This window comes from Leuresthes tenuis, unplaced genomic scaffold (assembly GCF_036924035.1).
Source record: "Leuresthes tenuis unplaced genomic scaffold, fLeuTen1.0.hap1 SCAF_6, whole genome shotgun sequence".
Taxonomy (NCBI): Eukaryota; Metazoa; Chordata; class Actinopteri; order Atheriniformes; family Atherinopsidae; genus Leuresthes; species Leuresthes tenuis.
Window position 1 is genome coordinate 4518084 of NW_027325360.1, and position 15623 is coordinate 4533706.

At 41.3% G+C, this 15623-nt stretch overlaps 1 protein-coding gene across 1 annotated transcript; it reads right to left on the reverse strand.

The window, feature by feature from the left end:
* Positions 1 to 1024: 1024 nt before the first annotated feature.
* Positions 1025 to 2148, reverse strand: ier3 (immediate early response 3). Its single transcript, XM_072386910.1, has one exon. It carries the CDS (start codon positions 2060 to 2062, stop codon positions 1478 to 1480), a length of 585 nt encoding a protein of 194 aa, XP_072243011.1. The 5' UTR covers positions 2063 to 2148; the 3' UTR covers positions 1025 to 1477.
* Between the last annotated feature and the right edge of the window lie 13475 nt (positions 2149 to 15623).

Consider the following 15623-nt stretch of genomic DNA (forward strand, 5'->3'; position numbering starts at 1 on the left):
ACACAACAGGTCTTTCCCAGATGTCCCGAGGCGATCTCAACCCATGAGGTAATGCACCAAGAATGATGAGCAATGTCTAACATATATGCAACGGCAATGAGTTGCTGTATATTAATCATTGAAATAACAACAGTCTGCAGGGCTCTCAGACGCTACTCATCTGGATGAAGCTGTGATGTAACTTGAAGCTGCAGCAGCTCTACGCTTACAAGCTGATGACTCAGACCATAAAAAAATGAAAGTGACTCTGCAGACACGTTTTTTTTCCCACGGTTTGTGGGAATCACTCAGGACTGATGCGACAATCCCAAATGCCCTCCAACATCCTCAGCAGGTCTGTGTTGACACAGTTTTATGAGGAAACTTCCCTCACGGTATGCAGTCCACCTCAGACACTGAAACATAACTGAGTCCAACACTCACATATAATCAGACCGAGAGACCCGGGAAAGTCTTTCATGTGAAAGAGGAAAAAGCAGGCTTTGTTTTCAAAATGGAAATTAAGGCATCAAGAATCTATATGAAGGAAAACTGAGGCAGTCTTTATGTTTCAATCCAACCATCCATCCATTTTCTGGGTTGCTGGAGGGCTGGAGTTTATCCCAGCCGTCATGTTTCAATCCCATTTATTGAATCTTGCTTTTAAAATCACTGATGGCTCAATCTTTCAGCATGTGGCTTACAGCTAAAAATATTTCCTGAGTGTTTGCAAAGCTCAATTAACAAGCCATCTCTTATTTAATATGTCATGTACAGCCTTGTTTTATAGATTTTGTTGGCAATTGTTATTGCAGAGAGGAGAAACATGCAGCCTCGGGGGATTTAAACTGATTGAGCAGAAAATATCTTTAAAAAATATATATGTTTTATTGCAGTTTGTTATATAAAACTGTTTTGGATAAGGGATTTAAAGTATATGTATGGTGCATATGTGCTTGTGATGCAGCTGTAAGATATTCAACACTGAGTTAAAACAACTGAAAACACCCAATAAACACTTAAATGAAGGGCAGGAAACAGGAAGTTCATTTCATTTTTTTATTAAAATTATCATCATTCAATAAATAGCAAATAGAATAAATAACTAATTAAAACAACATCAACAATAACAGACAGTGTCAGTTTCAGGCTCGTTGGCCTACATGAGTGACAAAAATTCAACATATAAAATAAAAGTGTTGTTAGTCTTTGTGTAAATCACACAGATCAGTTCAAGTTTTCTGGAGTTCAAGTTTCAGTTTTTTAGTGTTCACAGTTTTTTTTTCTCAAGTGTCCCTTTTCCAGACTGTTAGGTCTCCTCCGCTGAGAGGTGACTCCTGGTAGGGAGAGGCCGACGCATGGAGCACACTTCCCGGCTGCGCCGCGCAGGACGCACCGCTGTTCTTCAAAGCTACTCAGGATCAACTCCAGCTCGGTTCATTTTCGATCCCAGAAGCCCAGACACGGGCCGTTTACAGCTAAACCAGTCCTGGGACACTCAGTTGTCGTTGCCCAGTCTGTGGTAGACCAGCAGGGCCACCATGTAGCTTTTCCCGGCGCTCTGCTCGAACGACCGGCTGCCGTCGGTCTCCTGAGCGGGCTTGAGACAGGAGGTGTCTGCGATGATCTGCTCACTGGATGAGTCGGCCTGCTCACAGCTGCTCGGCTTGGTTGACAGCAGCTCGGAGCTGACGCTGAGATCTGTGAGCGCTGCCTGCTCCTCCGCAGACTGGAAGGAGAAACCCTGGTAGTCGCTCATGGAGACGTCTGAGACTCCCAGAGGCGCCTCTGCGCAGGGCTCCTCGGTGTAGATCTGCCACAGCACCACCAGGCACAGGATGACCAACCATCGCTTGGCTTGACTCTTCTCTGGTGGTGGAAGGTGCATGCGGACTTTAGCGGGGTACATAACCCGGGTGCAGCGCTTCCTCGGCCGGACTGGCACGTAGGAGCGCACGGCGGTGGCTTGAGTCGGTATCCGCTCGAAGGTGAATACCTCGGGCTCCGTGCTCCGGGTCGCCATCCCGGAGAAGGCGAATTTCTCCTGAACGGTCAGAGTCGTGCTGTTTGACCGTGTGTACATTTTCTTGGAGTTTTCTATCGCTTTCTGTCGAGTTTCTCTTTTGGACTCTCTTGGATATCCTTGTAAGTCAGATGTGTCTGAAACTACCGAGAGCACAGGTTTATATCTTAGGTATGAAACGCCCATAAACCGCAGGCCACTCCCTGAGGTTGAGCCAACGAACCTTATTGCTCAAGAGAGAAAAGAACCTAAAAAAGTGTACAGTTGTGCGTTTGCGGCAGCCGCTTTGAATCCGGACGGTGCAGGCTGCAGAGACGGTGAGTCATCGGGGTTTGGTGAAACCATCAAATGAAGGAATTTCAGTTGGAATTTTAAGTACTGATACATAACTTTCAGTATAAATCACGATAAAAATGTTGATTAGTCTGTTTCATCATTCATATTATTACACAGTAATTCAGAAAATGACAGATCATAAAGCTGACATTACGTTTTATACACAGTTAAAAGGTTTGAGCTGATCAATAGGTTTATTTATTCCCATATGGTCACTCATATTGTTGATGTTTGCTCTGATAACATCACATTCACATGTCATCCATTTGGTATAAAGTTTACTGTAAAAACAACACCGCGCAGTTTGTGCTCAGTAACATCTGACTCTACTGGAAACCTTCCAATAACCGCTAAAGTTTTATTTATATAAGTTCAGGTTCAATGCAGGAAAGCTGAGTGACAAGAATGAGTGAAAATCTGCAGTCAAACAACATCCTGCTGTGTTTCACCTGCAGCTGGAAGCTGGAAAAGCAACGGAAAATCTAACAAATTTAATGGCAGACAGCAAAAACATCAACTTATAATGCAACAGAATAGGTTTGGGCTAAAATATTACAAACAGAGGTCATTCTGTGTGTTTCTTGTCACCCACACATCCTGCATGAGTTTACACAATCACCAGACTGTGGAATCCATGTTAAACTGCAGAAATAAGACTAAATACAGGTCAAAGTGTCCATTTATCCTTCTTCTTCTCAGGGATTTAAAAAAAAAAACAATTAAACACATCAAAACTAGAATTTGAACAGAAGCCATATGTTAAAAAATGTCACTGTGAACAGAATTTGACTGAATTCTAAAAATATCTCTTCTTGCATAAAGACGTACATTGAAGCGGGAGTTTTTGCATATTTTCCAAACTGGGCTTTTTGCCGCTCAGAGTTGTGACCTTGTGGTCATTTTGCTGGTGAAATCACAGGATGTTACAGTTCAAAAAGACTGAGTGTTGATTGTTCCGAGTTTTTAGAGAAGTCCTGAACTTCCAGTTTGATGTCAGGGTTAAACTTGAGAAAGGCTTGAAAGAAAGTAATGTATTTATTATGCAAGTGGACCCGACACACAGGGCAACTTCATGTAAATGAAATGTGAAACAAACTGTTGTTTTTACTGTCTTGTTTGTATTCTACCTTCAGACTTAAAAACACAGACTTTTAGCCCTTTTAAAATGAGAAAAAGTCATGTTTGAGAACACAAATAAACATTATATTTAATGACAGTTTTACAAACTCAAACTTTCTGGAAGCAACGTGTATTTTCAGCTTGTTTGCTTTTGCATAATTCTTTAAAACACCCACACATAGTTTTAACCTCTTGTGGAATATATATAAATATATTTAAAAAGAAAAACAGCCTACAGTAGGTAGCAAGTTCAGGGAATTCATGTAAAATAAGAAACTGGGGAGAATTGACTCAACTATTGTGTGTCAATTCTTATTCTATAGTAATATTTTAAAGAACTGTGATGAATAATATGACCTTTAAAAGTTGCACTGGTTCAGGTTCCTGTAACCTGTGCAGGAGGTTTTTTAATCAGGTTGAGACATGATCACTCTTATCCTCCCCTGGAGCATTAGATTCCTGCATATCAGATATCTCACCTCATTATGTGTTCTTCTGTGTTGTTTAATGCTCCCAACAATATATTCTATCAATAAATGAATCTTAAACACGCATTTTGTTGATAGTTTTGATTTTTCAGCTCATTTTCTTTCTGCTCCAGCTTCACTTTATCAAGCAGGTGTTTTCGTCTAAAACTGAGAAAGTAAGAGTCCTATTTGTAGAGACTAACGGGTTTAGGAGCTTTCAGGCTTCTTAGAAGTTTATGCAAAGGAGGTAGCACCTTTCATGCAGGGGGAGGTCAAGATTTGACCTCTGGTCACCCACATGAAGGGCAGCTATCTTACACTATCTAGTCAGATGTGTGAACTTGGCAAGTCAACACAAATCTGCTCGATCAATCAAGCACCTCAAACCTACGACGGTAACCACCAAAAACAAACCAAAAGTTCTGCAAACTTCATGCTGTAATTAGCAGGGAGTTTGTGCTGTCGCCCTCCTTTATGCGACCTCTTGTGTTTCAACCCCTCTGTCCCAGCATGCTTTTCAGGACTGCCATTCAAATAACAGCATTCCACTTAAAAATGTTTAATGAGGTTGTGTTCAGAGCTCTGGTCGGGCCAAGTTTTTCTGCACTGAACCGGTCACATCGGGACATTTTCACGCCTGACTGGTTCGAGCAAAAGCATCCCAAATCAGCTATTAGCATTTCCCATTTCATTGTATCCAGGGAAGTACAGACAGCTGTCACTAGTTGACTGATGCTGAGGAAAACAAAGTTGGGATTATGGAGCAAGTTCTGGGATTACTAGGAACATCTACCATTTCCACTGGGCGGGCAAACAATAAACCCATGTGACTGCCAGGAGAGATACTCCCAGAGACGAAGGCCATTTCCGAAGAAGAGCTTGACTCATTTTACTTGTCAGGATGTCCAGTTGTTCCTTTTTTTTTTACCTCGTCATGGTTAGTTTCTGGTTAAGTTAACTACTTCTTCCACTGGATTACAACCACTTGCAACATTGCCTATACTGCCACCCTGTGGTGACACCACACAGTTTATTCCCTTCTAACCAGTTAGCGTAAACATGGCAGATTCTCATTTCTTTTTTGCAGGTTTTTGCCTTATTTCTACACTGATGCTGATGCTGAATGAAATCTCTGATCCGACATGTGATTGTACATTAGAGCGTTACGTTTTCCATCACACTTTTGTATAATACGAGACATAAATGTGTTTGATCCCTATAGTTAAGACCAGGAGGTCTTTTTTGTTCTGGCTGCTTCCTGAGAGCTGGTTGAATTCTCTGAACACCAAGAAAAGCCTCAGTTCTGCCTTTATTGTATCATTTAGCATGCAGAACACTGGATCGTTCTGTAAGAAAGGAATGGAGAGGAGTTATATCTTATTTTTCTAAAAAGACACATATGATACAGCCTTGATCAAATACCTCGATAAGAGGTAAGGTCTCTTTTTTAAGAGAAGTAGTTTTTGTATTGCAGATCCTCAGTTTAAACTGGTCGGATTGCCATAGTTTGTACAAATTTATACACTTTTCTGCAACCATCCTTTCGAGACTTCATGAAATTTTTCCAATGAGCTCAAGAACATTTGCTGGAAGAGGCAGCTGGTGGGTTGCTGGACTATTTGGCCGTATGCATTCTGTTGGCTTCATAAATAACTACATCCAAAGTTCAAGATAATTGGATCATAATCACTGTCAAAAGTTTTTCATAAGAAGTACCATCAGCCTCATGGAAAACGCCCACAGCTTTCGTGGTAAGACCTTCTTCTAGCTGCTCTGGTTGCTTCACTCTACCTTTACACGCCCGCCGGCTGCTGGTACCTGCCCTGACACACATGCTGCATCTAACGAAAGAAGCAGCTGGTTACACATTACCAAATTTTTCACGAGAATGGGCTGAAAAATGAGGAAGGAAACAAACACGAGGAAATGAATCAGTTTTTCTTTGCCCTGATGAGATCTTGTTGTGGAAATTTTCTTCTTTGATGAAATATTTTCCCCAATTTAAGCAGCAAAGAGGAAAGGAGGTTTAAAATGTGCAAGTTTGAACTAAAAGAAGTGCAGGCTAACCTCAGTTTTAAGTTCTGTGTTTGCTTCATCTCTAACCAAACTAATCTTCCCTCAGCCTCTCAGTTCATCTGCATTTCATTTCTGTGATACAGAGCTGCCACAAATCCCCACAAAATGCAAAAGAGCACCTTTAAATCCAGCTCCCAAGCGTTTTATAGTCTCCTCCACAGCTGAACCCCATCAGCCATGTAGCCTTTCTTATTTTTGTCATTGTTCTTAACCAATTTATTTTACTGTATTGTTCGGAAAGTTTTACACGTGAAAAAACAGCCTGATACCGGTTGTTCTTAGCAGGAAACCCGTTTGCCCTCACAGGCCTAAGAATCACAAGAACGCCTACATGCAGAAAAAACATCACTGCTTACTTTGTGCAGCTGCATTTCAGCTGAAGAGCGAGGGAAGCCCTTCTGGTCACAGATGAGTACCAAGCAGCAGTAAAAACACAGATTCCGATCAGCTCTGACCTTCTGTTTGCAGACAGAAATCTGTACCATGTCCTGTTTTTTTCCAGACCGAAGAGTGAAAAAAAGCATTGCATTGTTTTAGGATTAAGGAGAATTTTAGTGATATTCAAACTCTCTGACGTACTGTGTGCGGACAACAATAAACGTCTTCATGCAAGGCCAAGACCAAAGAGCCCAAATGTTTTTGGCCTTTTCATTGTGCGGCTGCAGGTACAACGAAGGAGCTTCTGATTGGCACAGAGATGGGTGGTTGTTTCTTAAGGCATTATTGGAATGCGCTCCTGTTCCATTTGCCTCTGAAGTGAAACTTTTTCTTTTCATCTCCTGCATGTTTAAAATACCGACTACTATTGCTGCTCCCTTTGTTTCCCCATGAGCCTCGGCAGAAAGAATCAGAAGCATCCGAAGAACCAGCATTCTGCAAGAGAAGGAAACCGAACATGCCTCATGAAGACAGTCAGAGACCTGTGTGGCCTGATGTGGTTGGAAGCTATGTCACAAAGTATTTCACCTATTTTTCTCAGCTGGCCGTGAGATTCTCCATCGCTTACATTCACACACTCTAAAGTAGCAACGTTTCCAAATATGGAAAGCAGCGAGGAAAGTTAACGCCTCAGCCGCCTGAGATGACGTTCACCAACAGCAAAACTGCCTGAAATGTGACATGATACAGGAAAGATTCGGCCATCTGAGGTCAGATTGGCCCTTTCTTCCAGATACCCAGCCCTGCCTCCCTGGGTGTATGCAGAAGCCAGATTATGTATCAGGGTTATGAGCAGTTTGGAAATGATGACACAGAAAGTGTGTATGTGCAGAAAAGGCCAGACTTAATGACTTCTCATGGCTGGTTTATTGTTATTATCTGTTTATCATGTTGAAATGCACATGGTTAATGGTTATTGCTGCTCTTTTTAAATGATAATTAACACTAATTATACCTGTGGGAGAACAGTAAACTGCAGGTTTCCTGTAATCCAAAGAACTTGCCTGCTGATTTTCATATGTAGCACTAGACAAAAGCTATTTTATTTCCTTATTTTTCCTCTGTAGTCAGGCCAAACTCTAGAAGAACCAAAGCGAACACATCTGCTGTCCCCACAGGTGTCCTGATACCACTGCAAACAGAAAACAAAATGACTGCACTTTTTCCACAAAATTCTGCTTTTTCTTCACAACATGGAAAAAAAAATGCAACTGCAAACCCAGTCTGTATGTTGAATGAATACGTTTCAACAAACAAGTTGGTGACGGGTATGACAAATGTGAAACTATTCACAACCCATTAAAGGTCAAGCAGAACGAGAGCAGTGTTGTGTAAGCAGTGATTGATCTGCGAAACTGGTCATGCTGGACTGAATAAATTCTCTGGAACCTATCAGGGATGAAGTAATCTGCTGAAGGCAATCTAAGACTTTGATTGCTTGTTTTATTTTACAGTAGTCATCCAGGTGATTCTATTTTGATCTTATCTTTGATGTTTAGTTAATGGGCAAATCAAGAGAATCAGGTTGTACGATAAGGCTGGTGGAAAGCATCAAATAACAACATAACAACAACAGAAGCCGAGTTCATCAATCCTTTAAAGCTGTCTGATGGGTGTCACAAGGTGCCACTCTGACTTCTTTTTTCCTCCATTTTCTTTAGCGATTTATTCTGTTTCTGTTTTATTTTCTTATTTATTCATTTTATCGGAAATATATAAAAAAAAAAACCAACAGTATCACATTAAACAACCAAAAAATAGTACAATGATGGGAAGGGGGGTATATTAACAATCATAATGGGGAGTTTTAGCATGTAATCTAATTCATATTCACTAATTATGTTATAATATAATGTTGTTATCACAAGAGGAATCCGCTCCGGATAAAGTCTAAGACTGCAGACGAGGTTTTTTCAAATTGGGGAGATTTGTTAGCCATCCAAATGACCTCCATTGCCCAAGGTGAAAGGGATGATATTTACCCCATGAGCCCTAAAAGAAGCACTTTAGCCCTGAAAAACGGAGGGAAAGGGTTACGTGCCAGGATGAAGTGGAGGAATGAATCTCTCAGAAAACAGGGAATTGTGTGTTTTCGGTAATAAAGGAAAACATTAAAAGTCAAAGCGCAGACCACAGGATGACACAGGTTCAGCAGGGTCCCTGGTTTTTCCTCTCTTACAGTAGCTAATGTGTAACCTGCATCCGCGAAAGTTCTGACTTATTACTTTAATGTCATGAAACCTTTGTGTTTTATTGAAAACAGATGGTGAAAGCCCCTCTCAGCTCCATCCGCTGTCTGCTGGTCACGGCTTCTGCAGTCTCCTGTGTTTTTCCACTTTTACTGTAAAAGATTAAACAACTTCCAGCTGCGCAAAGCTGCAAAAAAAATAGAAAAGAAAAGCTTTTCCACGTTTAAATGAGTGAGCAAACTTTAGTCATGCTTCTAACGTCACTGGCAGGCTTCGCTTTAACACGTAATTGCTCAACCGCTGGTTTCCTGAAAGGCAAAGAGATCGAGCCAACACACACACACACACACTTTCCCTAATCACATGGCTGACAGGTCAGCCACATGATGTGGGTCGCTGTTGGCCAGTCACCGTGACCAAACACACTTTTGATTAGTTGTGCTCGCTTGTTGCTGGCTTTTAGCCACGAAAACCTGCCTACGTGCAGATCGGGGAGTGAATTTTCTTTTTGTTGCATCTGGCAGGCGACAACCGGCTTTAGAAGAAAAAAAGGTGGTGGGGGTGGTGGTGGGGTCTATACAAACACAAAGACCCCTCCCACACCCAGGTCACAAAGCTATTTTTAGCTGGTCCCAGTGTTTATGTTATATCAGACTTTTTTAATTCATTTAACTTCCAGTAATCGATGGTTTCATTAAGCTCTGCCTGCTTTCACTGTTGCTCTTCGGTGACTGATGGCCGTTACTTACTGACTTTTTTTCTCTTCACCCTCTTCAGACAAATTGAAGCAGACATAGAAAAATATCTCCCTGGAACACTCGTTACCTCGCTGGAGGTTGTTTCCCTGAATGTTAAGCTGAAGTTTGAGGTGCAGAGTTACACAGTGACCATAATTGTGTTTATCAGAGTTTAGCAGCCTGAGATGATCTAGAATTAGAAATTAAACAGAAATTAACATGTTTGAAATAAACACAGAATTGCAGCTTGTCAAATACATAAACCATGTGAAAAACCTTTCAGTTATAGAGCCTTGCATATCAGTACATGTTTAAAAAAACAACAAACAATGAAGTAATGGTTCTCTGTGGGACGTTATCAGTCTCTCATATTGTGGAGGAATCTCGGCACTCTTCTCTCCAGCGTTGCTTCAGCTCATTGAGGTTTGCAGCATTGGTTTCTGCACAGCTCTCTTAAGGTCCCACCACAGCATTTCAGTCAGGCTGAGGTCTGGACTCTGACTGGACCGTTGCAACACCTTGATTCTTTCCTTTTTCACACATTCTGCTGTAGATCTGCTGCTGTGTTTGGGATCTTTGTCCTGTTGATGAGCCAGTTTCAGCCCAGCTTTAGCTGTGGGACAGATGGCCTCACATCTGACTCTAGAATACTTTGGTATCCAGAGGAGTTCATGGTGGACTCAATGACTGCAAGGTGCCCAGGTCCTGTGGCTGCAGAACCAGCCCAGATCATCAGCCCTCCACCACCGTGCTTGACAGCTGGTATGAGGTGTTGGTGCTGATATGCTGTGTTTGGTTTCCTCCAAACGTGCTGCTGTGCATTAGGACCAAACATCTCCACTTTGCTCTGGTCTGTCCAAAGGACATTGTTCCAGAAGTCTTGTGCTTTGTTCAGATGCAGCTTTGCAAACCTAAGCTGTCTTAGTTTGAGTTAAATTAACAAGACACTGTACTATATCATGTGTTGTTCATCTGTGGTTCTGTTAACCTAAATGTAATGTAACCAAATATTTTTATTAGGTCCTGATTAAACCTTATAAATCCTGTAAAATCTGTGTCTTATAATATATTTCTCATAACTTTTAGACGGAGCGACACATTTAAATGCAGGACCAAAATGCAAGAGTCCATTATTTAAAAAAATGCATCAACTGGAAAATTATTTTATGCCTTTTGCATCATATTAGATCCATAATACAGTGGGCTTGAAGGCACACTTCCAGTTTGCAAAGATGGATTACAGTTTAAACATTTGCTTCTCTGCCTTTTGTCTATATATATATTGTCTAAGTGTCTAATGTTCAACTGTAGGTCCACATGACGCTTTGACTTGAAATTGCTGACAGCTTTGTCTCAGGTCCAGAGTTGACTGCACTGGACTTGTGTCAGCAGAAACTTTTGTAGAAGCAAAACCTTCATTTGAATCTTCTGTGTGTTTAGTGTTTAAAACACTCAGAGCCTCTCAGTCCTCTGAGCGGCTGTCCAAGCGCTGCATTTGGACAGAGGCCAGTTCAGACCCCTCCTCCGTGACTCCAGAGCAGAGAGCTTTCTATGTTTTGTCAGCTCAATCTGTTTGGAGCAGCTAGTTACTGTAGAGGGTTAAGAAATCAGGGACAGGAACCTCCTGGCCAATGTCAGCTGTTTGTGGTTCACAAAGAACTGCTGAATCTTCCAGACACGTGCTGCATTTCACAGCTAATCTCAATCTCAATAGACTAAAAGCCCGACTTCCTGGCTCTGAGTGTCATCAGCTTTCCATTCAATGTCAGAAACACCAAACGCCAGACTGACATGCACACCGCATTTCACCTCATGACGGGAAAAAAGAACCTGCTTTGTCATTGGGTTTTTTCCCCTCCTGTTCTTGTAAGTATACGATTCACACCACCAGACGAAAATCCCAAAAGTTTATGAAGGTTTAACCGACTGATCCCCAGAAAAAAAGAACAGGCGCCTCCGTCAGAAACACATTACTCTGGAAATGATGACAGTGAAGAAGGCAGACTGACAGCAGACAACAGCCACCTCATCAGAGACCACCTCTTAAGCTTTCAACAGCCTGTCATGACAGAAACTGGAAACAGGAAACAGACGTTTGAGTAGAATTATTTGAATTAATTTGAAGGGAAATCCAACTCAGTTTAGAGAACACTACATGTTCAATAATATATTAATTTCCTTTCCTTTTATATCATGATGATATCATGAGTAGATTTATCTTTCAACAGCGTACAACACAGTGGAAAAATGCTTTGTAATTATATAAATAATTCTTTAAGAATAAACCCGTGAAATGCTGAGGTGATACCAGGAAATCTTTTCATTTAGGATATTCAGCCACTGAAGCTACTTCATATTCACGAATGAAAGTGGTGCAAGTAAATGTCGGGAATGAATGAAATACATAGAAGAAATTTTGTGACAAACTAAAGGAGAAGGGCACATATCATAATTAAATTAAATTACACGTACACCAAAGTAAATACAAATTCCCTCGACTAAAGATCAAAACCTAACTGTGAAAATATAATATATATGTATACATATTAAACTACAGCTGTGCAATAACAGTCTATCCATCATGTTTGTAAAGACATAGTATGACGAAATCTCTGAACTTGTTGACAAATCTGTAGGTTATGACATCCTCAGTGATTAAAGGGCAGCTCAACCGGTTTCTCTCAACACATGTTCAGAGGAAACAAAGGACAGGAAGTGATGATACTATTTTTCAGAGAAATCTGTGTCCATTCTTGCTGAATCCAAGCTTTCAGCCACGCTGCTGGAAGTCCTGCAGAATGAGGTCTGGCATCGTCCTGCTGAAATAACCACGGACCTCCCGGGAAAAGACGGCACCTTTATGGCAGCATCTGTCTCTCCAGAACTCCAACATCCAGCTGTGCATCAGTGGTACCTTCACCCAGATGAAGCCCTCCATGCCATGGACTCTGATGCAGCCCCAGACCATCACAGACACTGGCTTTAAACCTTTCTCTGAGAACAGCCTGGATGCTCTTTCTCAGCAGTTTTTCCCAGAAGCAGCTGAAACGTGGACTCATCTGCCCACAGAACACGTGTCCACTGTCTTTCTGTCCATCTGAGATGAGCTGGAGTCCAGAGAACTGGGCCGTGGTTCTGCTCAGAGCTGATATATGGCTTCCTCCTGGTGTGATACAGCTTCAGCTCACATTTCTGGATGCAGCCGTGGACTGTGTTGAGTGGAAATGCTTTTCCCAGCTCCTCCTGAGCCCATGTGGCTGTATGGATCATGGTGGCCTGACGGTTTCTCCTGCAGTGCTGCCTGAGGGTTAGTGTTAGACTCCCTGAATCTGTCCACAAAGAAAAGAAAAAGTGTTTTTTAACAGCCCAAAATTCATAATATTACTTCAATCATCAGTCAGAGCATCAGTAAAGACATTTTCTAAAGTACCACCATCATGCCCCACAGATGGTGCTTTGGATGTTTGATTGTTGTTCCACCACTATGATGAGATTTATCTCATCTCATCTGTCCACATGACTTATTTTAGAATTAAAAAAAGAAATGTTTCCACTAACCAAAAAGAGAAAAACAAGATTTATAAGATCTATATGAATATAGACATATATATATATTTATAAAATTATCCAGAGCCGTGTACAGTAGGCCCAATACATCCATAGACAGTAACACACATCTCATGACACCGGCTAATTCAGGGGATGAGATTTCATCCGCATTACATCCCATTCCCAACCTTTGGAGAGCTTTTTGGATTTACTTTATCAAAACCGAATATCACAGCTGAACACCATATTGTATGACAGTTCCCGAGAACTGGCGCCGAATCAGAATCGAAGCCAACGACAGTTGAAATCTGAGCTGAAATGTGTGTCAGCCAACACAGAGATGAGTTACCTGTTGGTGTTTTTCTCAGATCAGTTGGGTAAAAACTGGTGACAGGTCTGGATTATCTACTGTTACATGTCATTTACTTTATCTGCACTGTAACGAACCTGCACAGCTTAACAGGGGCGTTGTAAACTTAGGTGTGGCAGCTATCTGTGTCAGTTTTCTCTGGAAAAGCTTGAGGGGGGTTTTCAAACAAATCTGAAAATGCTGGATTTGTATCGTTTCAGGCTGAAAATGACCTGCCGTGATTCAGGTTTCTGTTGCCTGATGATAACTTATGTGTCAAACTTTCTCAGTAGCAAAGTTCTGTTGGATTTCAAGACCTTAATCCAGACAAAGACACGGGCACAAACAGTCTGATGAGTCCAAGACACAAATTCATGATTCATCCACAGAAATAACATCATGTGGAGAAGCTGCACGAGGATATATCAACTACTTTGCAGATATGTTACTGTTGGTGCAGAATCTAAGCCTGGTCTCATTAGCTTATGTAAAAGGATTTCCAGAATGACTAAATACAGTCTTTTATTAAATTTACTGCTTCACAAACAAGGAATCCAGAAATCAAAGAACAAGGAATAACAAAATGATATATCCTGAGGGAGGTAATGACACGTACAATGCAGGAATATGGCCATCAGTGACCAAGACCAGGTGAGCAACAGGGAAAGCTAATGTAAAGGGAAGCAAGCTGTACAAAATAAAACGGGAACAGAAACAAAACAGGAGCTTTATGGAAACAAGGAAGGTACGAGGAAACCAAGAACAAACCAGAGGAACTTAACCACAGCTTACTTACATACAGTCTAAATTATAGGATGCAAGATACATCTTTTATCTTGTTTCTCATATGAAAGTCCTAAATAACTGCTGCTGTGCACAATTAACAGCTGATGGTCAGCTGTGGTCTTAGTCCTAAAATGAAATCCTGAATCCTCTGTCTTCAGTTGGCCACACAGCGATTTTAGGGTTGTGGACCGAAGAATCTTGCATGAGTTGTGGCGTGTTCGTTGGTTGGCACGTGCACGTGATAAGGTGGTAATAAAACTCAATCCAGGCTGTTTTAAGGCGGTCTTTCCCACATCTTGGGGCTACAAAAAAACTCAAACTTGATATTATTGTAGGTCTTTAGTCCTGTTTTATGCAAACTGTGGTGTTCAGTGGCGCTTTCTGCGTCAAACCAGGACGTGCACTGCTGTCACTTTGGAACGTGAAGCAGGGGAAGCTTTTGGCAAAACTGTTCAATTGGACTGTACGAAAAGAGTTTGTGTCCACAGTCTACGGTGTATTATTGCTGTTTTTCAGTACACAACGCAGCACTTTAAATGCAGCTGTGGCTAAAAGCTGCTTAATCGGTGGACTTCACACAGAATTTGCCACTTAGGTAGCATTCAAACGAATCTAAACTCAAGTAAAGGTTAGAGAAACTAACTTCTGGTGCTGAACTTCAAATAGTTGATTATCATGGTCCAAAGCTGTAACTTTCCTTTAATTTTTCAGTAAGAATCTTTTTTAAAATATTAAATTGCTTAGATTTCTCATATCAGAACCGTTGTTTCTGTGTCAGTATGAAGATGCACGTACACCAGTGAATCACACACAGCTCTAAGGTGAACGCGGTAAACACAAAGCCACAGTTTCCTAATGAAAACTGACAGTCCTGCTCATCAAACTGTCATCTGTCCCTGAAATGATGTCATGGGTCCTTCTTCAAACAGCCTCAGGTTTTAGTCACTTTGGGAGTAACTCTGGTGACAAAATCGTCTCAACCTGTAAATGCAGGTGTGGGTGTGCGTTGGTTTCAGTATGGCTTTGTTCAGCTGAGACATTTTACCAGATTGTCTCCACCCTCTGATGTTTATGTGACAATTCCTGGCTCCTGAGATGAGCTGGAATTCTTTTACCTATAACAGAGATGTGCACAGATGTTCCATTAAACAAAGCTGGGACTCTTTATGTGGCTCCTTTGTAAATCCACAGCTGATAACCAGCTTCTTAAGAGCAACAACACTTCACTTCAAAGTGTTGCTGTTCATTTGATTCTTTAAAAGTGTGAAAATGTATCTCGTTAAATGCAAGTATCACAATAGGAGTGTGTTTACACTGGTGTGCAGCTGATCTAAGGAGACCTAGTTTTAGCAAGAAGTTTAACCTGTTAGAAAGAATCCTAAGACACATTCATGATTTGCATCTTAAAATGTAAAGATATCAGGAACGATTTTTACACGAGAGTCAGGGAAACACGAAAGAAATGACACGAGACAGGAGCACTTTGAATGATGATACAGCTGTTGAACATGGAATATTCGCCCATGGTTCTGAATATGAAGACATGAATGCACCAGACGACTTTCATGAGTTTAG